The sequence below is a fragment of the Lytechinus variegatus genome, chromosome 4 (assembly GCF_018143015.1).
Source record: "Lytechinus variegatus isolate NC3 chromosome 4, Lvar_3.0, whole genome shotgun sequence".
Lineage (NCBI taxonomy): Eukaryota > Metazoa > Echinodermata > Echinoidea > Temnopleuroida > Toxopneustidae > Lytechinus > Lytechinus variegatus.
Genome location: NC_054743.1, coordinates 1,488,338 through 1,514,545, shown reverse-complemented (window position 1 = coordinate 1,514,545; position 26,208 = coordinate 1,488,338). Strand labels below are relative to the sequence as shown.

Below are 26,208 nucleotides of genomic sequence, written 5' to 3'. Positions count from 1 at the left end.
AGTAAAAACGTATGACTTTCTCGAATGTGTAGTTTAATCATTGACATTGTAATTATAACACAGAAAAGGCAGAAACATAGTATGAAATTGTATTTTTAAGGCCTGCAAATGGATTCGAGTGATAGCCTTTGGGGAACCGACTATATACGGCTCCCGTACATGAATGAGTTTTAGGGAACCGTATATAGCCGGCTCCCGTTGGCAACGGGTTAATAGGGATACATAACAATTATAATTAACGTACATATTTTAACCATGGAATTCAGCCATTGCAGTTCTCAAAACTGTCATAAAACTGAAAACTTGCATACAATACACCTCATACTGCACAAGCAGTCTCAACTTAACTGCCGTTTGCAACTCCCATTGACATTACGCGTGTCCCCGGTCTTCGGTCTTCGTTTTCCAGACCTGTTGTTGGGTGTCTGGAAAACGAAGACAGAAGACCGGGGATCGCATCCGTCTAGCTAAAATAAACCATTATTATATTCAGATCAAATTCAGGAATATTCTGATATTGGATATGTAATCAGTTATGATTGGTTGATAAGTTAATGATTAATTGTAAAGATATCGTTATCAGCTAGGGCATAATTAATACATAACAATTATAACGTACATAATTTATTTCACCCACGGAATTCAGCTATTGCAATTCTCAAAACTGTCATAAAAATGAAAACTTGCATACAATACACCTAACACTAGCTGTGCAATCACATACAAGCAGACTCAACTTAACTGGCGTTTGCAACTATTTTACTACCATTGACATTACGCATGTCCCCGGTCTTCGGTCTTCGTTTTCCAGACCTGTTGTTGGGTGTCTGGAAAACGAAGACAGAAGACCGGGGATCGCATCCGTCTAGCTAAAATAAACCATTATTATATTCAGATCAAATTCAGGAATATTCTGATATTGGATATGTAATCAGTTATAATTGGTTGATAAGTTAATGATTAATTGTATGGATATCGTGATGTGAATGATAATTGATTGAGCAATATATCGCACTCAGATCAGCTGGCATGAAAATTTTACTACCATTGACATAACGCATGTCCCCGGTCTTCGATCTTCGTTTTCCAGACCTGTTGTTGGGTGTCTGGAAAACGAAGACAGAAGACCGGGGATCGATCGCGTATTTGTCTAGCTGAGATAGGCCTATAATATTCAGATCAAATTCAGGAATATTTTGATCTTGGATACGTCATCTGCTATGATTGGCTGCGGATATTTTATGGTTATTAATATCGTTATCAGCTAGGACATAATTAATAAGGATACATAACAATTATAATTAACGTACATATTTTAACAATGGAATTCAGCCATTGCAGTTCTCAAAACTGTCATAAAACTGAAAACTTGCATACAATACACCTCATACTGTACAAGCAGTCTCAACTTAACTGCCGTTTGCAACTACCATTGCCATTACGCGTGTCCCCGGTCTTCGGTCTTCGTTTTCCAGACCTGTTGTTGGGTGTCTGGAAAACGAAGACAGAAGACCGGGGATCGCATCCGTCTAGCTAAAATAAACCATTATTATATTCAGATCAAATTCAGGAATATTCTGATATTGGATATGTAATCAGTTATAATTGGTTGATAAGTTAATGATTAATTGTATGGATATCGTGATGTGAATGATAATTGATTGAGCAATATATCGCGCTCAGCTCAGCTGGCATGAAAATTTTACTACCGGGGACATAACGCACGTCCCCGGTCTTCGTTTTCCAGACCTGTTGTTGGGTGTCTGGAAAACGAAGACTGAAGACCGGGGATTTTATCTAGCTGATTACCACTCATAGCGTGCTATATATACGGACACGTTTTCGTGCAATTGTACTTCGTTTTCTTCAAGTCGACTTATAAAAACTTGTTGCCATGACTAGATACGATATCTCGCTAAGTCGATATATAAAAGGTCATAATACGTGTAGCTTATGTGGACCCCGGGGGGGGGGCACTCGACCAAAACTGGGTGTGCCGCGGGCGAGGCAAAAAACTGTGCCTTGGAGCGGCTTTCTTTGATATTTTTTCTTAATAAGACGAAAATGCTATGCCTTGGAACGGAAATTCGAGTGTAAAAATGGGGGTCCCCTCCGCGGCACATACCCACTATGCATTGTATACTTAGTGCCCCCCCCCCCGGATGTGGACATGGCATGACTAAGTTTCTCACGAAGTCGATGGCACTTAAAACGGGATGTAAAAGGGATGGTCCGGGCTGAAAATATTTAAATTTTAATACAAAGAGTAGAATTCACTGAGCAATGTGCCGAAAATTTTTATCAAAATCGGATAATAAGTAATATTAAGATATTGAAATTTAAAGTTTAGCAATATATTGTGAGAACAGTCGTCTTGAATATTCATTTGGTGGGTTGATATCTCCACTTTCCGTTTTCCTATGTTATTTATTAAATATAATCATAATTTTTACATTATTTCATACTTGTGCGAATAATAGGCATATGTCTCCCTTATAATGAAATAAGTTGCAGCAATAAATATTTGATGCACTAAATCAGTTGCCAATCCAATTTTTCTAGTTCTTGGATGAAAAAATTGAATTAACCTAATTTCACATACTAAAATACAAAAGAACAAGTGGAGATGTGACATCAGCCAGCCTAATGAATATTCATGACGACTGTTTTCACAAATCATTGCTAAATTTTAAAATTCAATAACTTTGTTATCCGAGTTTGATGACATTTTCCGTATTTTACTCAGTGAATTCTACTCTATTCAATAAGCTATACATACTTTCAGCCCGGACCATCCCTTTAAAAGCTCCGTATAAAATAAACCTAATTGTAATAGAGAGCAATGTCATGGAACTAAGACAGGTGGGAAGCGCGCCCTTGTAGAATGTTTTCCATACGGTCGGCGAACATGAAACACTAGTGCGTCGCATGCATACTACTTTGCGGTTAAGGCGAGACGTTCCCACGCGTACATTTCGAGACATCAACATTCAGTACGTGTTTGGAAGAAAATTACCCTGTTTACACGTGCATCGGCTTTTGGTTCAGAACCAAAAGCCGATGCAGAATCGGCTTTTGGTCTATCTTGCACCGCAGAATCGGCTAACCCTCTCTGGGAATCGACATTTGGATCTCTTAGTCTCGCCTTCACCTCTTGTGGGCGAGACAATTAAACAATGATCGAGAGAGGGAAAGAGAATAAAGAAACAAGAGGAGAAAGGAAAAGGGACAATAATTGGAGTGAACAAATAATCATCCTGAAATAGGGCCTACTAATAAACAAGTGAGGAAGGGGTTAGAAATAAAGAGATGGCAAAGTGAAACGGAAATTTTAGGCGGAAAAGGGAAGGAAAAGAACCAAAAATAAACGGGATGCGAAAATGCTAACATGGAAATCTGAATCTGAATAGAAAACAGAAAAAACAAGAGGGAAAAGAAAGAAATTAAAGAACACAACAGCTAGTGGCTGTCTCGGGGGGGGGGGGGTGGGAGCCCCCCCTGAAAAAAAATTGGCAGAGGAAAAAAAGGGAGAAAGAAGAAAAGATAAAAGGAAAAGAAGAAGAAAAGATAAGTGGAAAAAAAGAGTAAGACGAGTGAATGAAATAATGTGAGGGAAGACTTGCCAGAAAAAATCTTTCATGTTACTATAAAATAATCTTTGCTTGCGCTTCGCGCCAGAATTGCCTGTTCGATGAGATTCATATCTTGCTCAATACACGTAGGCTGATATGGAGCAAGTTTTGAATTTATTACACAAAACATAATTAGCTCGGACATCGAGCTTTCAATATTTTTTTCATTCACAAATTTAAGTGCTCTGTAAAATGTTCGTTTAATTGTCTACATATCAGCATTTTTTTTAAAGCTTACGCTCCGTGGTCACATTGTTTGATTTGCCAAGTTCCTATTGTCTATAATGTTCCATTAAAGAATGTATTCAGAAAGCCCAGATTCTAGGTCTAAATCTAAAACATGCGCGAAAGCCTGCATGTTCTTTATTTAAAATCTATTTGAATTATCCAGTTTCACATCATAATATCAGTAACTGTCTGCTCGCGCTTCACGATCGCATTAGTAATGATACCCAATTAACTATATCTTATTTATGATTTACAAAATATGAATAGTGTCCCACTTTTAGGTCTGAAATCTCTTTTTTTCCTCTCGCGCTTCGCGCTCGCATCCATTGTTTCGTTACATACCTATCCCTTTTATTGATACAAAAAGTAATTACCATTCTTTTAGGTCGGAATGTTAAAAAAATGCTTTATTGAAATATATATACCGTCTTCGTGGGTACCTATAAACAGTCCTTAACAGGTCCCTTTTCGATAATGCTATAGGACAGTTAATAACAATTTCTGCTCGCGCTTTGCGCTTGCAGTAATTATCTAGTTACATACGCATCTTGTTCAGGTTCACAAACATTGCCCAGGATAGTCAATTTTCAGGTTAAATTATATACATGCAATTCCAAAAATTTTCAGCTCGCGCTTCGCGCTCACATATATGGAGCTTAAAATATCAAGATTTGAAGTTAATATACAAAACATATTTTATCTCGGATATCGAGCTTTCATTATTTTTTCAATTTACAAATTGATTTTTTCTTGAAAGTGCTCTGTAAAATGTCCTATTTAGGTCTAAATATTAACATTTTCAGCTCACGCTGCTCAGTCGCATTATTTGATTTGCATAGGTCTACTTCTTTATAAATTCTTACGTACCGCCCTAAAAATGCATCTTAAACGAATTGTTTACTATCATGATTGCCAATTTGTTTAGAAAAATCAGTTTTTGATTATGTCATATTCTTTACAATTGTTTACAATTTAGTAATTTTGGTACTTAATTTCCTTCTTTAATGTTGCTTTCACCCAGGGGTAAAACACAAAAAACACCTTGTAATTTTACCATTTAGGGCCTAAATGGTAAAATTACAAGGTGTTCTTGTTTGTATTATCTTTGCATAAAGTTTTGAGCTTGCTGGAATGTGCACCAATCGTTTCATAATGTTTAGCTTCTTATTTGTTGAATTGTTTTAAAATGACAGGATTAGAATTCCTACTTGACAGTGTTAGTGTTGATAGATGCGTTATCGACTTTCAATATATTTTTACCTATAAAGGTGTCTTTTTACGTTTTATCTATTTGCCTGATATCTTTCCTGAAATTGAACCCAAAATAAATATTCAAAAACTCAGATCAGTTGGAATCGGAGATATTCAGCATTTGTGATTATTATGACTAATCGTGTTCAATTGATCTATGAAAACTTAGTATGAGGGCCAGTTTACACATTTTCTGATGAATATATGCATAGCCAAACGGGAGATTTCGGGTGCAAGACCCCCCCCCCCCCATTTTTCATGATGCAGAAGGCGCCGCTAAACAAAAAAAAACGGAAAAAAGAAGAAAGTGAGAGAATAGGAAAAAGAGCAATATCAAAGAGAAAGAAAAAATTATCAAGGTAAGATAAAGTAGAAAATATTTCGAAAAACCTGTGCCACCGACCAAAACTTAAAAAGGGTCCCACTTCTAACATTGATGCTGGGGAGAAGGGATGGTTTTATGGGGGTAATTGTCCTCAGGCAGGGAAAATTGTCTGGGGAATAATTGTCCTCGGGAGTTATTGGCCAGGGTAATTGTCCTCAAGGATAATTGTCCGGGGGGTAAGTGTCCTCGGGGGGCTTATTGTGCGGGGGTAGTTGTTCGGGGGGTAGTTGTCCGGGAGGAATTGTCCGGGGTGATCGTCCAGGGGTAGTTGTCCAGGGGTAGTTGTCCGGGGGGTAATTGTCCTCGGGGGTAATTGTCCGGGGGGTAGTTGTCCGGGGGTAATTGTCCCGGGGTAATTGTCCTAGAACCATTCACACAAATAACCATAACTTATCCGCAGCCAATCATAGCAGATGACGTATCCAAGATCAAAATATTCTTGAACTGGTGCTGAATATTATAGGCCTATCTTAGCTAGACAAAATTATACGCGATCCCCGGTCTTCTGTCTTCGTTTTCCAGACACCCAACAACAGGTCTGGAAAACGAAGATCGAAGACCGGGGACATGTGTTATGTCAATGGTAGTAAAATTGCAAATGCCAGCTGAGCGCGATATATTGCTCAATCAATTATCATTCACATCACGATATCCATACAATTAATCATTAACTTATCAGCCAATTATAACTGATTACATATCCAATATCAGAATATTCCTGAATTTGATCTGAATATAATAATGGTTTATTTTAGCTAGACGGATCGATGCGATCCCCGGTCTCCTGTCTTCGTTTTCCAGACACCCAACAACAGGTTTGGAAAACGAAGACCGGGGACACGCGTAATGTCAATGGTAGTAAAATAGTTGCAAACGGCAGTTAAGTTGAGACTGCTTGTACGTAATTGTTCTTAGGCAGGGGTAATTGTCCGGGGGATAATTGTCCTCGAGGGTAATTGTCCAGTGGGTAATTGTCCTCGAGGATAATTGTCCGGGAGTAAGTGTCCTCGGGGGGGGGGGGGCTTATTGTCCGGGGGTAGTTGTTCGGGGGGTAGTTGTCCGGAGGAATTGTCCGGGGTGATCGTCCAGGGGGTAGTTGTCCAGGGGTAGTTGTCCGGGGGGTAATTGTCCTCGGGGTAATTGTCCGGGGGTAGTTGTCTGGGGGGTAATTGTCCTAGAACCATTCACACAAATAACCATAACCTATCCGCAGCCAATCATAGCAGATGACGTATCCAAGATCAAAATATTCTTGAACTGGTGCTGAATATTATAGGCCTATCTTAGCTAGACAAAATTATACGCGATCCCCGGTCTTCTGTCTTCGTTTTCCAGACACCCAACAACAGGTCTGGAAAACGAAGATCGAAGACCGGGGACATGCGTTATGTCAGTGGTAGTAAAATTTTCATGCCAGCTGAGCTGAGCGCGATATATTGCTCAATCAATTATCATTCACATCACGATATCCATACAATTAATCATTAACTTATCAACCAATCATAACTGATTACATATCCAATATCAGAATATTCCTGAATTTGATCTGAATATAATTTTAGCTAGACGGATGCGATCCCCGGTCTTCTGTCTTCGTTTTCACACACCCAACAACAGGTCTGGAAAACGAAGATCGAAGACCGGGGACATGCGTTATGTCAATGGTAGTGAAATTTTCATGCCAGCTGAGCGTGATATATTGCTCAACCAATTATCATTCACATCACGATATCCATACAATTAATCATTAACTTATCAACTAATCATAACTGATTACATATCCAATATCAGAATATTCCTGAATTTGATCTGAATATAATTTTAGCTAGACGGATGCGATCCCCGGTCTTCTGTCTTCGTTTTCCAGACACCCAACAACAGGTCTGGAAAACGAAGATCGAAGACCGGGGACATGCGTTATGTCAATGGTAGTAAAATTTTCATGCCAGCTGAGCTGAGCGTGATATATTGCTCAATCAATTATCATTCACATCACGATATCCATACAATTAATCATTAACTTATCAACCAATCATAACTGATTACATATCCAATATCAGAATATTCCTGAATTTGATTTGAATATAATTTTAGCTAGCCGGATGCGATCCCCGTCTTCTGTCTTCGTTTTCCAGACACCCAACAACAGGTCTGGAAAACGAAGATCGAAGACCGGGGACATGCGTTATGTCAATGGTAGTAAAATTTTCATGCCAGCTGAGCTGAGCGTGATATATTGCTCAATCAATTATCATTCACATCACGATATCCATACAATTAATCATTAACTTATCAACCAATCATAACTGATTACATATCCAATATCAGAATATTCCTGAATTTGATCTGAATATAACTTTAGCTAGCCGGATGCGATCCCCGGTATTCTGTCTTCGTTTTTCAGACACCCAACAACAGGTCTGGAAAACGAAGATCGAAGACCGGGGACATGCGTTATGTCAATGGTAGTAAAATTTTCATGCCAGCTGAGCTGAGCGTGATATATTGCTCAATCAATTATCATTCACATCACGATATCCATACAATTAATCATTAACTTATCAACCAATCATAACTGATTGCATATCCAATATCAAAATATTCCTGAATTTGATCTGAATATAATTTTAGCTAGACGGATGCGATCCCCGGTCTTCTGACTTCGTTTTCCAGACACCCAACAACAGGTCTGGAAAACGAAGATCGAAGACCGGGGACATGCGTTATGTTAATGGTAGTAAAATTTTAAGGCCAGCTGAGCTGAGCGTGATATATTATTGCTCAATCAATTATCATTCACATCACGATATCCATACAATTAATCATTAACTTATCAACCAATCATAACTGATTCCATATCGAATATCAGAATATTCCTGAATTTGATCTGAATATAATTTTAGCTAGCCGGATGCGATCCCCGGTCTTCTGTCTTCGTTTTCCAGACACCCAACAACAGGTCTGGAAAACGAAGATCGAAGACCGGGGACATGCGTTATGTCAATGGTAGTAAAATTTTCATGCCAGCTGAGCTGAGCGTGATATATTGCTCAATTAATTATCATTCACATCACGATATCCATACAATTAATCATTAACTTATCAACCAATCATAACTGATTACATATCCAATATCAGAATATTCCTGAATTTGATCTGAATATAATTTTAGCTAGACGGATGCGATCCCCGGTCTTCTGTCTTCGTTTTCCAGACACCCAACAACAGGTCTGGAAAACGAAGATCGAAGACCGGGGACATGCGTTATGTCAATGGTAGTAAAATTTTCATGCCAGCTGAGCTGAGCGTGATATATTGCTCAATCAATTAGCATTCACATCACGATATTCATACAATTAATCATTAACTTATCAACCAATCATAACTGATTCCATATCCAATATCAGAATATTCCTGAATTTGATCTGAATATAATAATGGTTTATTTTAGCTAGACGGATGCGATCCCCGGTCTTCTGTCTTCGTTTTCCAGACACCCAACAACAGGTCTGGAAAACGAAGATCGAAGACCGGGGACATGCGTTATGTCAATGGGAGAACATGTGTAGGGGGCAAGGTCCAAAGTCCATTTTAACCTGCGCACGTGTTTTGTACACACTTTGCACTGCTTTGTACACACTTCGTGCGTGAACTACAAACGCTTTCACACGAGTGTGATACGTGTCCCCGGTCTTCGGTCTTCGTTTTCCAGACACCCCGGAGATAAGCATATCATCAGATTTCCCATCGACTGATAATGACCTGCATTGTGACGGTTGTAAGGGGACCCGCACAACGTCTCTAGTCGAGTGTGAACTTTGTAAGAAGTGGTTATGCCCACAATGTGCAAATCTTGAAACCAAAACAATCAAGGACATTGGAAAATGCAGTACCATTCATTTTTTCTGCATGGCATGTGATCTGGAGGCAAAATTGAAGTTACGTGCACCAGCTACTCCATGTAAGGTAGATGAAACCACACCATCATATCAAAGCAATGCTCACTCTGTCTCTGGAACTCAAACAGATCAGTTCAGTTAGTAACTCTAATGAAACTGATGATTTTAACGATGAACATGGAATGTATTATTACTTAACGGACGATGAATCAGTTGTTAATATAATTGATGAAGATGATGGATGTGCAGTAAATAATGTAGCTAGAGATGGTAACATTGGATTAAACACTGAGAGGAATGAAAGTGATATTGAAGTTGACAGGAGAAGGACGTCACATGAATACAATAGCAGAATGGAAGTATTGGCATCCCTAGTGAATAGCAAAGAACTTGCCACAGATGGAGATAACCAGTCTATCACCAATAACAGAAGGAACCTACATGAATGCATTGAAATAGATGGTGCGTGTTCATACAGTGGAAGGAGGGAACAACTCGCCACAGATGGGAACAAAGGTGCTACAAGAACATGTACTAGGAAATCCATTGTAAGCAACAACATCTCCTCATTCACCCTGGATAATGGATTTGATAAATATGCTGGGGATGCGACTTGAGATATGGATGAAACTGTGACATCTAACATGTATCACAAGTGTTGGTGACAGTGACTGCTCCACCTTGACCTCAACTTCTGATGATGATGAGTGGCAGGTACACTCTGAAAAATGAAACTCAACAAGAACAAACAATGCCAAATAACAGGAAAAGAGGTACACTGAAGGCATACTACACAAATTGTGATTCCCTTTTAAATAAGCGGAATGAACTGTTAATGCTTCTTGAAGTACACAAAGTAGACTTGGTCTTTCTGACTGAGATCTGCCCAAAGAATGCCAAGAATCCACTTCATGAACAGGACTTACATTTAGATGGATATGACATACACTCCAATCTCCCAAATGGAAAGAGGGGTGTTGCTATCTATGTTTCTCATGAACTACGTCATCTCATACGAGACTGTGATATCCAAAGAGGATTTGAGGAGTCTGTGTTGATAACTGCGGTTGTCTGGTTCAAAGAAACTTCTTGTTGGATGTATATACAGAAGTCCATCTGTCAGCAATCACAACCAGCTACGCGATCTCATGCTTGAAGTCTCCAATAGGAACTCAGCCCACCTTTTGATTGCAGGGGATTTCAACTATCCTCACATAGACTGGGAATCCCACACTGGAAGAAGCAACACATATATAGAATTCATAGACACTATAGCCGACTGCTTCCCACACCAGCATGTCCATTTCCCAACAAGACATAGGGTAGGACAAACTGACAGCACTCTGGATTTGGTGTTCACCAATAATGACCATTTGATTGATGATATTGAATCACTGCCTCCTCTTGGATTGAGTGACCATCTTGGGCTTATTTTGACAATCACCCTCTCAGCTCCAGAAAGAGAAGCACAGTTTCCAAAACTTCAGTTTAGTCTTGGACAATACAATGACATATGTGAGGAGCTTGATAAAGTTGATTGGGAACAGTCAATGAAGGACATGGATACTGAACAGTCCTGGTCATTCTTCCATACAATCTTGACAGACATTATGAAGAAACACATACCTTGTTCTTCATCACGGCGAAGTAAGAAAAAGCATAGATGGATGAACAATCAAGCACTCAGACTGCATGGACAAAAGCATCGTGCATGGCAACAAGCCCAAGTCACTAAACACCCAACTGACATTGCTAGAGCTAGGAGACAAGCAAAGACTCTTCAATTCCTCACGAGAGAACTGCGAAGTATCTTTGAAAAGGACCTTGCGAAGAATGTGAAGAAGGATCCAAAAGCATTCTGGAGATATGCATCTGATAATCTAAAGACCAGAAAGGGGCTTCCTGATCTCAAAAAGACAGATGGTACCTTCACTTCAACAGATGAAGAGAAAGCCGAAATCTTGAATGCTTTCTTTGAGACAACATTTATTGAAGAGGACACTTCTTCCATCCCACAGCTTGAACGCAGACAGTCAGCGGGATGCTTATCTGCTCTTGACATAACCCCAGAGGATGTACATCGCAAACTTGATCTGCTTTCCAAATTCAAAAGTGCTGGACCGGATGGTATCCATCCTTGCATTTTACGGGAAACAGCACCTTCACTGTGTACACCATTGGCCATCATGTACACTAAATCATTCAAAGAAGGCAAGCTTCCTTCAGCATGGAAAGCAAGTCGCGTTGTTCCAGTTCACAAGAAGGGAAACAAGTCTGAAGCCAATAATTAGCGACCGATAAGGTTGACTTCAGTACCTTGTAAGATCATGGAGTCGCTGATCAGAGACAAGATCGTCGATCATCTGATGGAGAATGAACTAATCAGCGATTCCCAACATGGATTTGTCCCAGGAAGATCAACTGTTACACAGCTGCTCCAGACACTAGAGGACTGGACATCCTTACTGGATCAAGGTGAAAAGGTTGATGTTGTCTACCTAGGCTTTAGAAAGGCCTTTGACAGTGTACCCCATCAACGTCTTGTGGCAAAACTAGATGCGTACAACATCCAAGGAAGCTTCAAAACTTGGATTGCTGATTTTCTCAGTGGCCGAACCCAGAGGGTAATAGTAAACAATGCCAGATCTCAGTGGTGCACGGTAAAGAGTGGGGTGCCCCAGGGTAGCGTGCTCGGCCCGACATTGTTTGTATTGTACATCAATGATCTCCCTGATGTTATGGAATCGACTGTAAGGATCTATGCAGATGACACTAAGGCCTTTTCGTCTGTCTCCTCTCCAAATCAATGTGAACTGTTCCAAGCAAGTTTGCACTCACTGATGGACTGGTCCTCAAAGTGGCAACTTCAATTCAACACTGACAAGTGCAGTGTTTTGCATCTTGGATCAGGTGACCAAAGAGAGCACTACAACATCGGGAGTACAGCACTGAATGCAGTTAGAGAAGAAAAGGATTTAGGGATCATCATTGACGACGATCTAAAATTCCACAAGCAAGTGTCAAATGCTGTTAATAAGGAAAACAGGGTACTTATCAGCATAAGACGTACTTTCTAGTATCTTGATTCGACCACTATCCCCAAACTATTTAACGGGTTAGTGAGGCCACTCCTGGAATATGGAAATGTCATCTGGTCACCACAGTACATTGTTAATGCTAAGGCTGTCGAGAGAGTTCAGAAGAGAGCAACAAAAGTAATCTCCAGGATCAAACATCTTCCATACAAGGAAAGGCTTAAACACCTGAAATTACCATCCTTGGAGTACAGAAGAAAGAGAGGAGACATGATTCACGTGTATAAGATCACTCATGAAGTCGACAGACTTAACCCAGACCACTTTTTTCAACTAGCTGACAGTACTACAAGAGGTCATCGATACAAGCTTGTAAAGCCAAGATGCAGAACAAATGTGAGAAAGCAAGCTTTTAGTCACCGAGTAGTCAATGATTGGAACTCTCTCCCAGCTGAGGTAGTTGAAGCTCCCACAGTAGACACCTTCAAAATCAGGCTAGTCCGATACTGGCAAGATAAGCATTATGATTCCCACTACTCTTAGATATGAAAAGTCAATTTTCACCAACTTGCCCCGCTGCCTCCTTAATTTATTGAAGCATGATGGAAGATGACTAAATTAGAAGATAGATCTGGAAGCTCGACTGCTAATTCAGCATTCTTCCAGTTTTTGCGGTAAGGTAAGGTAAGAAATCTCGCGGGCGAAAGTTTCAGGTTTTGTACCAGTACGTGGGTGAATATAGCTCGTGATCCGCGTCAGTGGGGAGTAACCCTACGACTACATAGAGTACTACGTAGAGTACTGTGTAGAGCTACATGTAAATTCACAGTAACTCAGGCCACGGAATCATGACTTTCAGTTTCAGACGCCTCCAGGCTAGTCGAGCACCACCACATAGCCTATAGATCTATATACATACGGTTCTTCGACAATTACTCCCTGGACAAAGGGAGAGCATAAATAATTACATATTAGGTACAAATCAGGATATAATAATGTATATTTACCACTGGCCACTAACACCTTGGCCTTCCACATCCCAGCCAATGTTTCGGCCGTTTCTCTGCGGGGTTCCGGACTCCACCAGGCCCTCAACTCAAGTTCGGGTCCACGTCCACCAAGTTGACCAACATCTGTTTGTTACAAAATCGCTAGAAGTAACAGTTCCTTGTTTCCACCCAGTGTACTAAAACCCACATGGTTGATATCCTTATCAATTCAAGAAGATTAAGACAAAGTGCAGTAAGATCAGATTCTAACGGGCGTAAATATTGGATGAAGCGATAAACTGTAACGGGCGTCGGTGAGCTTTCGCGAGTGAATTTGAAACGCACATGTATTACACTAGCGCGCTAGTGCGCTAGCATGCCTCGCCGAAAATAGATTTCCGAGGCCGAGATTTACCGAAGAGTTCCGGATATCTAGTATAGATCTATAACTCTAACGTTAGCCTTTACTGATAGTTTATCCATTGCGATGATGATCTTAAAAGAAAATATCAAATATCAAATTACCGGCAAAATTTCAGTGTAAATTATAAACTAAATGGAGATTGTATTGGGAATAGTGCATCAAACAATTTTTCAAGTTTAGTACTCCTCCCTGCCCCCCCCCCCCCCCTGACGAGCTTGAAGACCCTTTTTTTGCTTGTTAAAGTTTTCTCGGGTACGATTGAAGAACTTACTGTGGTAACACTGTGTTTGTTACCCAACTATGTGGGCAATTATGTGATTAACAATGTGATCTGAAGTCTAACACTGTGACCACATAGTTTACACATAGTCAACTATGTGAACACTCTCCGACGGTGGCAACACTGTGTTTGTTGCCCAACTATGTGGGCAATTATGATTAACTATGTGATCTGAAGTCTAACACTGTGTCCACATAGTTTACACATAGTCAACTATGTCAACACACTGTGGTAACACTGTGTTTGTTACCCAACTATGTGGGCAATTATGTGATTAACTATGTGATCTGAAGTCTAACACTGTGACCACATAGTTTACACATAGTCAACTATGTGAACACACTGTGGTAACACTGTGTTTGTTACCCAACTATGTGGGCAATTATGTGATTAACTATGTGATCTGAAGTCTAACACTGTGTCCACATAGTTTACACATAGTCAACTATGTGAACACACTGTGGTAAAACTGTGTTTGTTACCCAACTATGTGGGCAATTATGTGATTAACTATGTGATCTGAAGTCTCACACTGTGACCACATAGTTAACACATAGTTTACACATAGTCAACTATGTGAACACACTGTGGTAACACTGTGTTTGTTCCATAAGGGTATATCAGACTGTTGCAAAACTGATCGAAATTACGGCTTACAACGTTCCACTACCTTTGCATTCGCTAATCCACGTCCTGGACGATTTTTACTGATTGGGCAAACCATAACCAACACACACGCGCCCGGGCCCGCGCCCTCCACTGATTCACTTACCCCCAGTGATTCACCTTACCCAGTGATTCACTCTCCTCCCCCAAAAAATCGTCCAGGCCATCTCGGCAGAGAGAGGAAAGATAATTAAGTTGTGACCTTTGTCTGACCCAGAGGTTACGACCGCCCCTCGCAGATATTGCGCAAGGAGCACATGAATATTCAAGTATGTTTGAACGCACAAACATGAAAAACAAGAATAATACAATTTTTTTTACAATGATAAACTAGAAAGTAAACAAAAGATTAATTAAAGACATTTTGCAAGCGCTGAAATAAGATTTTTGACATGCTTTTTTTGAATATTGGCAATTTTGGAATCCCAAAATGAGTTCAAAGCAGTTTTTGTTCTTCCAAATGGTTGATGGTTGATAAGAGTTCTCTGACGTGTAATGTATGTAGATCTACATCTCCGATCAATTTTCCCGGGGAGTAGCATTAAAGGTCAAGTCCACCTCAGAAAAATGTTGATTTGAATCAATAGAGAAAAATCAGACAAGCACAATGCTGAAAATTTCACCAAAATCGGATGTAAAATAAGAAAGTTATGACATTTCAAAGTTTTGCTTATTTTCAACAAAATAGTTTTATAATATGAACGAGCCAGTTACATCCAAATGAGAGAGTCGATGACGTCATTCACTCACTATTTCTTTTGTTTTTTATTGTTTGAATTACCTATACAATATTTCAATTTTTACGAATTTGACGATTAGGACCTCCTTGCCTGAAGCACAAAATGTTAAGATAATGTGTAAATCCACGCTTCTGAATTTTTGCGATGACGTCAGAAGCGAGATTTTTGGATTCGTTTCTCGAACATGCCGAGTGAGGGCGTAGTTGATTTATCGAGGATCTAAATTTTCTATGAGATAGAATGAAAGTCATTTTGGGATTGTTTCTAAAATTCATGCTAATCTGGAGATGCCAATGTTGTAAGTCGAATTTATCTTCATATTTCTGTAGTATAATCTTTAGTTTAATGATTAATGTCAGTAGAGGTATAAAATATGATCATATACAATGTGTATTTTTGGTTCAAACCTTGGCATTATCACATGAAATACGTGATTCCTTATACGTGGTACAGCGTATGCGATAAAGCATCAACTTGTATGATCTTCTGAAGGTTATAGATGAAAGTGAAGCTAGATTTAGATAACAAGTGTTTCATAGAAAGCTTTGAAATGTAAAACCAGCCAAGTAAAACAGTATATGAATGAATGGCTATCGTAATACACGTTAGGTGACCTTTTGACATGTTTGAAACATTTTTAGGAATTAAAGGGCTTGTTAGCTATTGTGTATGACTGCAGTGTAGGACAGGCAGTGCATGTGTATGTTATGGGTTAATAAGACTGAATGTCATAGATATTTGCATTTGACGAGACACAAGACAAATTAGGCAAGACATGCATATTTTGTGGGCATTCAGCAGATAGAAATTTATTTTGGCTAAATACATCACATAATAATAATAATAATAATAATAGGCATTTATATAGCGCCATCTATCTAGAAATATTCTATTCCGAGGCGCGTTTTTTTTTTTATTATTATTACCCCGGCTTTAGCTCGAGCTGCCTCTCAGCGCTCATGCATTCAAGGAATTAATCCTACGGGTACCCATTCACCTCACCTGGGTCGAGTGCAGCACAGTGTGGATAAATTTCTTGCTGAAGGAAATTACGCATACACATGCAATGTCATTACAGCAGATGTCAATTATAAAAACAAGATAAATAAAGAATTTGTAGACTGAGGCACAGGTTTAAAGTCAGATTGTTATGCAGAGACTGACAAATATTCATTTCCAATGAGTGGGTTTATATACGAGTTAGATTATTCAGAAATACAAAGTTTACATATTTATGGCGACACGTTTATTTCATAATGACAGTTTTGTTAACTGACAACTGATACATTGTATATCTTTTTCTGTGTCATTGAATTACAGATTGAACAGTTCAAGTTCAAGTGAGAGATTGTAACTGCAATGGTTATTAAAGTCTTGAAGAAACGTCGAACTCGTGTGATAATATTGGTACTCATCTTGTTGTCACTAATTCGTCACTCCAGAGTTGTTAGAACATTTCCAAAATTTGAGTTAGTCATCTTGTCACAAACGCCAACCTCCACATAATGGAATTCCTGTGTTTAGGGAGGAATGAAACTTCATTTTACATGACAATGATGAGAAATCAATATATTTCATATTTCATATAATAAAATACAAAATAAATAGTGAGTGAGTGATGTCATCGACTCTTATTTGGATGTAACTGGCTCGTTCATATACCCATTTTGTTGAAAATAAGCGAAACTTTAAAATGCTATAACTTTCTTATTTTACATCCGATTTCAATGAAATTTTCAGTGTTGTGCTTGTTGAATTTTCCTCTTTTATTCAAATAAAGTTTTTGTTGAGGTGGACTTGTCCTTTAAACCTAACAATAAGTCAATTAATACTACAGTGATCTCGGGATGATGAACAGAGTCTGAATGTTTGATTTGTTGATTTAATTATGAGACAGAAATCTTTCGTGCAGTGCTTTTAATTTAACATGATTTTTAACCCCCCCCCCCCCACATAATTATATGCATGTATGGGAGTGTGTATGTACTGACTATACATATATCTATTTTGTATTTATTTCAGCAACAGTCCAAGAGCTGAGCCATCTGGAACACTAAAGGTCAGGATCTAAAACTCAGCATCTTACTTGTATTTACTATTATTAATTGATGTTGCAAACAAATTTGGTTACATGTAAATTACTGCACCAAAGAATGCCTAAGTCTTTCAATTAGTGGAATTATGTAGATTGTATGTTTAAAATAAGAGGATTGTTTGTACTAAATGAGTATATTTATGTGCAAACATTACCAGTAACTTTGTTTAAATATTTTCTTCTTTTTTCAAATGTTTTTTACATTTCAAAGAAAATCTTTTAATGTTATATTTTATAAATTTAGACTGCTGTGTTAAAACCAAAAATATGAATTTAGAAGAGAAATTTTGAAGTCTTAAAAGAAGTATGATGTGAAAGAGGGGGGGGGGGGGGGCATTGAATAAAATGTGTATACTGTTTTCTATGAAAATATATTTATACCAAGTTAATTGTTGAAATTAATGCATATGTTTCCCTTTAATTATGTACTATTTATATTTGTTACATAAATGATTGGATTTGATTTTTTTTATCTTTACTTCTTTAGAAGTGTCATAGAAGAGGCTATTTGAGCATGTTGAGTCATCTAAGGTATCGTCCAAGCTGAGCACACTTGTCGTTTCTGACCAGCAAGACAACAATCACCTCATGCCAGATGTTCCTGTCCAGCAACATGTAAGCACTTATTCCTCCTTACATCCTCTTCATTATAATGTGGATATAGTAGTATGAAAGAAGAGATTATTTTTAGTGGAAATGTGTGAGGGTTATTAAAAATATTAACATAGGAATAGGTTATGACTGGATTGTTTATTAAATAATTATAAATTTCGACAAGGTGAAAAAAAGTATTTTTCAACATCCCATGAATTTCTGTATTAGTTTGTATCCACTCAAAGTTTGTCTTTTGAGTGAAAGATATAGTAAGGTGGTAAGTGAAAATACAATTACCACCTCTCTCTCTTACACTTGCAGCACAAGAACAAGGAACTTTCGCATTCAGAAACTGTTCCAGCATTACCGGATGAAAGTCAACCAGAATCTAGTCATGTTTCAAGATCACAGGTATGTATTCACAGATAGTTGGACAAATTACAAAAATTATGAAGTGATACAGTGAATAAATAATGATGTTGATGTGTAATCATGATACTAATAGCACTATAAGTAATATTAGTACTCCTTTGCTACTAATAATTTCTGTAATTGTTCATAATCAAACATGCAAATGAAACTGATAATCATCTTATTAATAGCAATAAAATCACCTTAAAAATGTAATAGATATTACCGTAAATCAAAATATAAAGGATTAGGTTAATGATTATGTGGAGCCAATTCCTTTGTAGTACTAGTTCTTTATTTTCTTTATTACATGTATTTGTATGTGCATTGCAGTTGGATTCAAGTGGCCCGGTTGCTAGAGAGTCTATTAGCACATGGTCAAGTGCTACAGCAGCCCTCAAGAGAGGATATGCAGCAGCTGCTATTCAGCATGTCTCAAAGATGAATTCAACAAGGGATGCATTTCTTAATGAAGTTAGTCAGGAAGCAGCCAACCTCTGCAAACCATCCAATGAGTCTGCGTTTAGAGATTCCTCTGTGGCAGCATTAGAAATCTTTGACTTCAAGAAGCAAGCAGAAGAATTAAAACAGCATGCTCCCACACTTCCCTCTGTTTTAGAAGCAGCAGCAGAGACCCCAAGAGGAGAAAGAAACACAGAAAAGACAAAAGAAAATTCTTTGCCCAAAATATTTACAGCAGCTGGCATTCTTCTGAATGCAAGGTCTCAGAATATGAACGCCCATCAAGTACTGAACTCCCTAACATTGAAAGAGGGATGTGCAAAAAAAAACTCATTCTCACTAATGAACTCTAAAGGAGTGTGCACATCCTATAAAACTGCTTTTAAACCTGCTAATCAAGCAATCAGATTGTGGCAAAAACTACAATACCAAAGTGAAAGAATGGGCTCGGACAATTCATGAACAAATGAGATGGAAAGGGAAATCATGAAGGATAATCATGGTGTTGCAGATGATTACAATCAAACCCGCTGCGATAGTTCATTTACCGTGGCGATGGACAATGTTGATATGGTCATCGCAGCAAGGCATCCCACCAGGGACAATTATGGTAAGGACTATCATATGGTCCAAATGCTCGGCAAAAAACATCGAGTAAATGGGCATCATCTATCTTCTGAATGGCGCACTGTTGCTGTTGAAGACATTGATTCAACAAAATTCTTGCCTACCGTTGAGGAAAATGCAATGCTTCGGAGGGACTGGATGATTCTCTCAGCACAAATTATTGCGGAGCATCTTCCTGGACTTCAGAAGATGATGGATGCACTCCCCAAAAAAATCCACATGAACATATGTCTGAGATGGCAAAAAAAGTCTGAAGTTGTGTTTCATGTCATTTTAAATGTGCTGTTATTAAACTCAACAATTCAAGATTCATTAAACAATGCGATGGGATTATTTCTTTTATGATTCTGGATTTTGGCTATTCGGCCTATTTCTCTAATACAAGTGTTAAGAAATGATGGTCCAAATTCACACAGTTGGTTTCCGTCTAAAGCATGGTTCAATCTATGGTTTTGAATTTGGGATTCACAAAGGTGGTTTTGAATGAAACTATTGCGATGTTTTCATACTGTTGAAACAATGGCTTCACTTGAGATCACTTATAAAGGTAAAATCACATTTTTAGACTGAACAGTTGGTGAATCGGATGTGTGAGCCATGGTTTCTAAAAGTCATGCTTTTTAGATCATCATTACATGACATCAAAGAGAAAAATTACATGTCGATTGACTTTTTTTTCTTACAAATAGTTGTTTTATATTTCATTTTGACATTGTATATTTGTTTGCTGCTTAATTTAAGGTGAACTTAGGGGTACTGATGGAAACTGAAAACACTACAGACGGAATATATAAAGTAATGCATCATATGCATTCCTATGTTCCTGGCCACTCAACAGATCAACCAACTACCGTTCTAGCTGCTGGTGATCTGCTGTCATGTGAGAGAATGGCAAACTGCTTTGAAGAACAGAGGAACTCGTCCACTCCTATTGAAAGATTGGAGGGTTTGATGCCAAATATCGCTGACTTCCATGCCCTTGCTAATTTTTATCAGGTAAAGCTAGATTGTGAGTAATCCGGACTTCCAGTATAGGAACATGTTTCATAAAACTGGTGATCCGATGTTGTGCTATTACACCACTGGCACTTGGCTAATTTTGTATCAAGATAGATAATTGTCTAAAAATATTGAAAATCACATTCATATAGCAATAGGAATGAGTGTTAGATATTGTGGTAATTCTTTTCTTATAAAAGGTCATTTACTAGGGGGAGGGGGAAACACATCTAGTCCTTGCCTTTTCATTATTTCTCTGAGCATACCCAGTTATGCCTCCAAAAATTGATAAAAGTGTTCAGTGTGTTGTGAATGTGACTCAAAAAAGAATGGTCCAGATTGCAGATAACTATCAAATAAGACTAGATTATGAAGATAATAGTGATTCAAACTTGAAAGTACTTGTAACAAAGGATAAATTGAATTTACCTGGTATATCACTTTTCAAAGAAAAGCATCTGTATGATGCATCATCTGGAGGCAACACAGGAACCCTTTACTTTGCCCGGAATTTTTTGGAGGCAAGGAATGTGACCAGTGACCCAATGAAGAATGTTAATGCGGCCGAAGATTTGCTGAAGAAGTATACTTCAGCACTTGTCATTGCTGCACCCATGGACCACTTTGGACTGAGTGGAGTGGAGGATGAGCCAACAAGGCATCAATTCAATCTGGACAAGCATGGGAATATGAAGCAGTGTGCTGAAGAAGCTATGTCAAAGTTTGTGGACAAATACATGATACCATCCACCCATGACATTAAGCTTGATGAAAGGTCTTTTATCTGTCAGTACTGTCAAAAGAAGTATGTAACCAGAAAAGGATTGATGAACCATCAGAGAAGTAAGCATGCAGGAGAAGCTCCTCCTAGTCAGCCTGCCTCAGCGAAAGCTTCGACAGATGCACCGGATTCTGTCCTTAACTATGTTGTGCATTAGGAATGGGGATGATCGCACTTGATTTTATTGATGCACGACAGAGGGGTGATGGTAAGAGGTTGATCAGGATTTATAAGTTCCTAATGTTGCATTGTCGTGCATCTGGAAAACCCAAGTACAGCTACCATATTTTGCGACTACTTGCTCTGGTCAAATGATTCCTGTCACCTCGACTTGCATATGAACTTGTATGGAATAGGACAGTAAACACAAAATCAGGAGAAACGTGCAACGTAGAAGTTGATCGTGTTGTTGAACACCATAACAGGATTTTCAAAGAACATGCTCATGGACTGAGAGGGAAAATCACACAGGAAAGCGTAGACAGAGTAAGTAGATCTGCTCAAACAATCCATCAGCTATTAGCGAGAGTGGATCAGCAGTTGGAAGTAAGAAGGCCATCTTCATCGACGCAGTCTACAGGTCACAATGATGTCACAGCCCTAGCTCTAGTTTTCTCTGAAACTAAGCTCTTTGATGAAAGACCAGGGAGAATGCATTCTTCATTTCCAAACTTTCCTGCCACTCTTCTTTCTAGCCTAAGAGTCCCTGACCTACACAAATGGATTTGTAGTACTCTTTTCTTCTCATAAACAAAGTACTCCTACTTGAAATGTGAACATTCGGTAATAGTGGGATTTAACTCTTTTTTTTAAGTTTTAGGAAATCCATTCATTAATACCATCTTTCCAACAGAACAAATTCATTACAGCTACATTCTTTCTTCAACTGTTTTATCCATATGAAAACATTTGGTTTTGTTCATTTCTTTTTTGTTGCTGTTGTACAATGCTCTGTCAAATTGGTGATTATTATTTTAGAGGATAATTTGTGCACTACTTACAAATTCATTTTTGGGGTATCGAGGAATCAGAAAATGATATTATACCATAAGGTTTCCAGCTCATCAATGGTAGGAGATGGATTTTGTATGAAAAGAAATACAGAGATGTATGTGCAGTTGACTTGAGGATATAATTTTCTTCACATATCGTCAGTCATAATTCTTTAAGGACATGAACTTTCAATCTGGGTATTAAATGATTTGGGCGATGCACTTTGTTGGATTCTTTTCACCAAAGCTTGAAATTTTCTTTTGTAATTTAGATTATACATTTCTTTGGTTACCCTTTTTAGGTGAACTATAAAGGCAATAACTTCTGAAAACTAATGATTCATGAATAATACCACCTCATACTATACACACAGGGGGAGTGATAACTCTTTCATTTGAGCACTGTTGATTATATTTACATGTGTACAGGCCATGGGGTGAGAATATTTCGTTTAGTTGCACAACAAAGAAGGTGTACATTATACCAAGATCAAACTCGTTGAAAATGTAGATCATGGAATTCTGACATGTTTTGTAATTTCTCAAGCTATCAAAATCAAATCCTCCTTCCTGAGAATGAACAGGGATGTGAATGTTATGTAACTTTCTATGAATATTGATGATTTAGAAAAAAAATATATCCCCTCTAAATGTTGTCTTTCTTGATATTCAGCAAAAATACCATACACTACTCATTTCAGGGGAATATGTTTTTTCAATAATTGAAAAATGCTATTTTGGTATTATATTTTACATGTGCTGTACTTTGTGTTTCCACACTGTCATACTGAAATGTAATAGCAAAGAAAAAAAGCAGTGATATGGATCATAGTACTGTTGACACTCCCTTTCTATTAGGCACTAGTAACAGAAAAATCATGACAAAACATAACAGTATTTTTTACTTGAATTTTTCACCTACCTATATTTTAAATCGGGTAGTGTGTGTGTGTGTGGGGGGGGGGGAGTCACATAATACTGTGATGTGCTCATTATATAACATTGCAAGGAAAGATATCTCTGTAATAAATTAATCAGGTATGCCACTTCTTCTAGTGGTCTCGAGATGGATTAACCATAATTCACTAAAAACAAATTGATCAACTATATGTTTGTACATCGTATGTGCAAGTAAGATATTTGCTTGATGATTCTAGTAGCAAATGTGTAACTGCTGACAAAAGGGCACATTCATGTAAGCCTCCCATTATTTCCTGCAATGTATTTTTTCAGAAACTTAAAATATAGTGTCCCACATATGTTTTATTTGTGTTAGGAATTTTCAATGTGATCATATTTTTCATATTTATTGTACCAGGCTTATGTTATCCAAAATCAAGATCTCTGATGGGGACATTTTGTTATGTTTAAAAAATTTTATTCTCATGAATTCCCCTTTTGGGGCTCATACAAGTGGCCTTTACAAAATAAAATGATATGGTGGGAGAAATGTAATGAGTCCGTAATAACAGTAGCAAACTTTCCGTTATTTGCATTTCCCAAACATTATTGTCCTAGCATGTATGTGTCAAACAAAAACTCAAAGAATAATTTTGAGCTTTGAAACAAATGCTTTCTTTCTGCAATTGTAACTATTTCAGCAAAACTTCAGTCAGTGGTTGATTGTAAAAGTTTACATAGATCATTAAAGTAAACCTATAAGGAATGTGACCTGATTTGTTATCCTTGTGATTCCAACCTGAAAGTGTACATGTATTTTCAAGTTTCTAGCTATACTCATCTCAAAGGGGTACTCCAAGCTGAAAATAAATAAGGTAACTCTGCTCATGTTAAATCTCTTGGGACCACAGAAATTAGTTTGACTTTGATGTAAATGTAGAAGATTTAATATACAATTTGATCATGTTTATTTTAAAAAATGCGCCAACTCAGGATTGATCGATTTGGGCAGTTAACTGTAACTAGAATAATAGTAAAATTCAAAGAGAAACATTCATGGAAGTTTCATCAAAATCTTGGGGGAAAAAAACTGCAACTACTATGGTTCGATTAGTATTATTTTTGTGAAACAATTCCATGCATATCATCATGAAATGAGTGTGATGTCACATCCTCACATGATATCTTGAATATCTATCTTTGTATCCATCCCTGTCCTTTCTTAGAATTGGTAATGATGATCTTCAAACAAAGTCAGCAGTCAATCCCTATACTGTACTGAGAGAGGAAATTTGAACTCTCATTTCTGATGAAGTTAAAATGAAAACAAAAACATGGGGGGATGCGACAATTTTAGGTTGCTCATTGCATATTCATGACGATACCCATAAAACTGTTTTCCAAACTCATGTGAAACCTTAAATTGTCATTCATCATCCGAATTTGAAAACATGTTCAGGGTTACAAGTAAGCTTTCCAGATTTTATTTTGGGCCTGGTGTACCCATTTCATTGTAATAGCAAAGGACAGTTCCTTTTACAATCAACCACTTGGTACAAGAAATTAAAATTTCATTATGAAATATATTTAAAAGATTCAACATTCAAAAATATCAAAAGAGCAAGAATTGAATATTGCAACAGTTACAAGTTTAAATATTACAGTGTACCTTCCATGGAAAGTTCAAATTTACAAGCAAGAAAGAGAAAGAGGGGAAAATATCACCCATCTTCAAAATAGTGTAATAGCTAAATTCCACTCGTTATAAATTTTCAGTCAGATTGATTGCACACATGAAATGTTCATAAGAAATGCTGTATTCAGTACATTATTTTCGTGCACTATACCTTGCAACTCTTAAGCTAAACTGATAAATCAGAAAATATTTCTGAACAATGTGCAAGTTTGTGAAGCAAATCATATCTAAGACTACAGTACAATATCATTCCACAGGACAACTTACATGTATATGTATGGATGCACCAAAATATAAGCTTTCAGAATACTTGTCAAATGAAATCAAAGAATTGTTTCAAATCACAGAGTTAAGTCAAAGGGAGCGAAAATACCGTATACATTTACATGAATGTCAATTCCAATTATGTAAACTTTTACAATCAACCACTTGGTACAAGAAATTAAAATTTCATTATTTTTTTTCAATTACATATTACAGTTGTCACTAGTCACTTGCTGTAACTTTTACTTAATGATTTAATTTCAACCTCACTTTATGCTCCATGTACATGTAATATGGAAATCTATGATATGACTGGAAATCTGATTAATTGGGCTATTTAAGTTCAAGTCCACCCAAGAAAAATGATTATTTGAATGGAGAAAAATCAAACTATTGATGAAATTTTCACTTCAGTGTCATGATTACTAGATTTTTATTCAAATAAACTTATTGCTGGTGTGGGCTTGTTCTTTAAATATGTACATTATCCATACATAAGATGGAATTATGGTGAATAGCTTGCCCTCAATAAAATTCTAAAACAAAAGTTCTTTTCTCCAATCCAAGTTAAAATGCTCACAATAAAAAGATTCATTTGGGAAGATTTACAATGTGGATTTCTGATTTCAGGATTTAACAAATAATCTACACTAAAAACTGATTGTTAGGACCCCCCCCCCCCCCCGTACATACATGAAGAACACCAGAAAATGTACAATAATAAAATTCATCTACATGTACACTGTAGCTACAAGATTTTGCACAATGTATATACCGTGATACCAGTGGTAAATGTCAATTAGAAGCATGACAAATACACTTCTTAAAGATAAATAGGCAATGTCTTTAGTTTGCAAA

General features: G+C 37.6%; 1 protein-coding gene and 1 pseudogene across 1 annotated transcript; both read left to right on the top strand.

Annotated features, from left to right (window-relative positions):
• Window positions 1-10,543: 10,543 nt before the first annotated feature.
• Window positions 10,544-11,686, top strand: LOC121412406. Its single transcript, XM_041605217.1, has one exon. The coding sequence runs from the start codon at window positions 10,544-10,546 to the stop codon at window positions 11,684-11,686; it is 1,143 nt and encodes a 380-aa protein (XP_041461151.1).
• A 6,442-nt stretch (window positions 11,687-18,128) lies between these two features.
• On the top strand, window positions 18,129-22,248 carry LOC121412405 (annotated as a pseudogene).
• The last annotated feature ends 3,960 nt before the right edge of the window (window positions 22,249-26,208 follow it).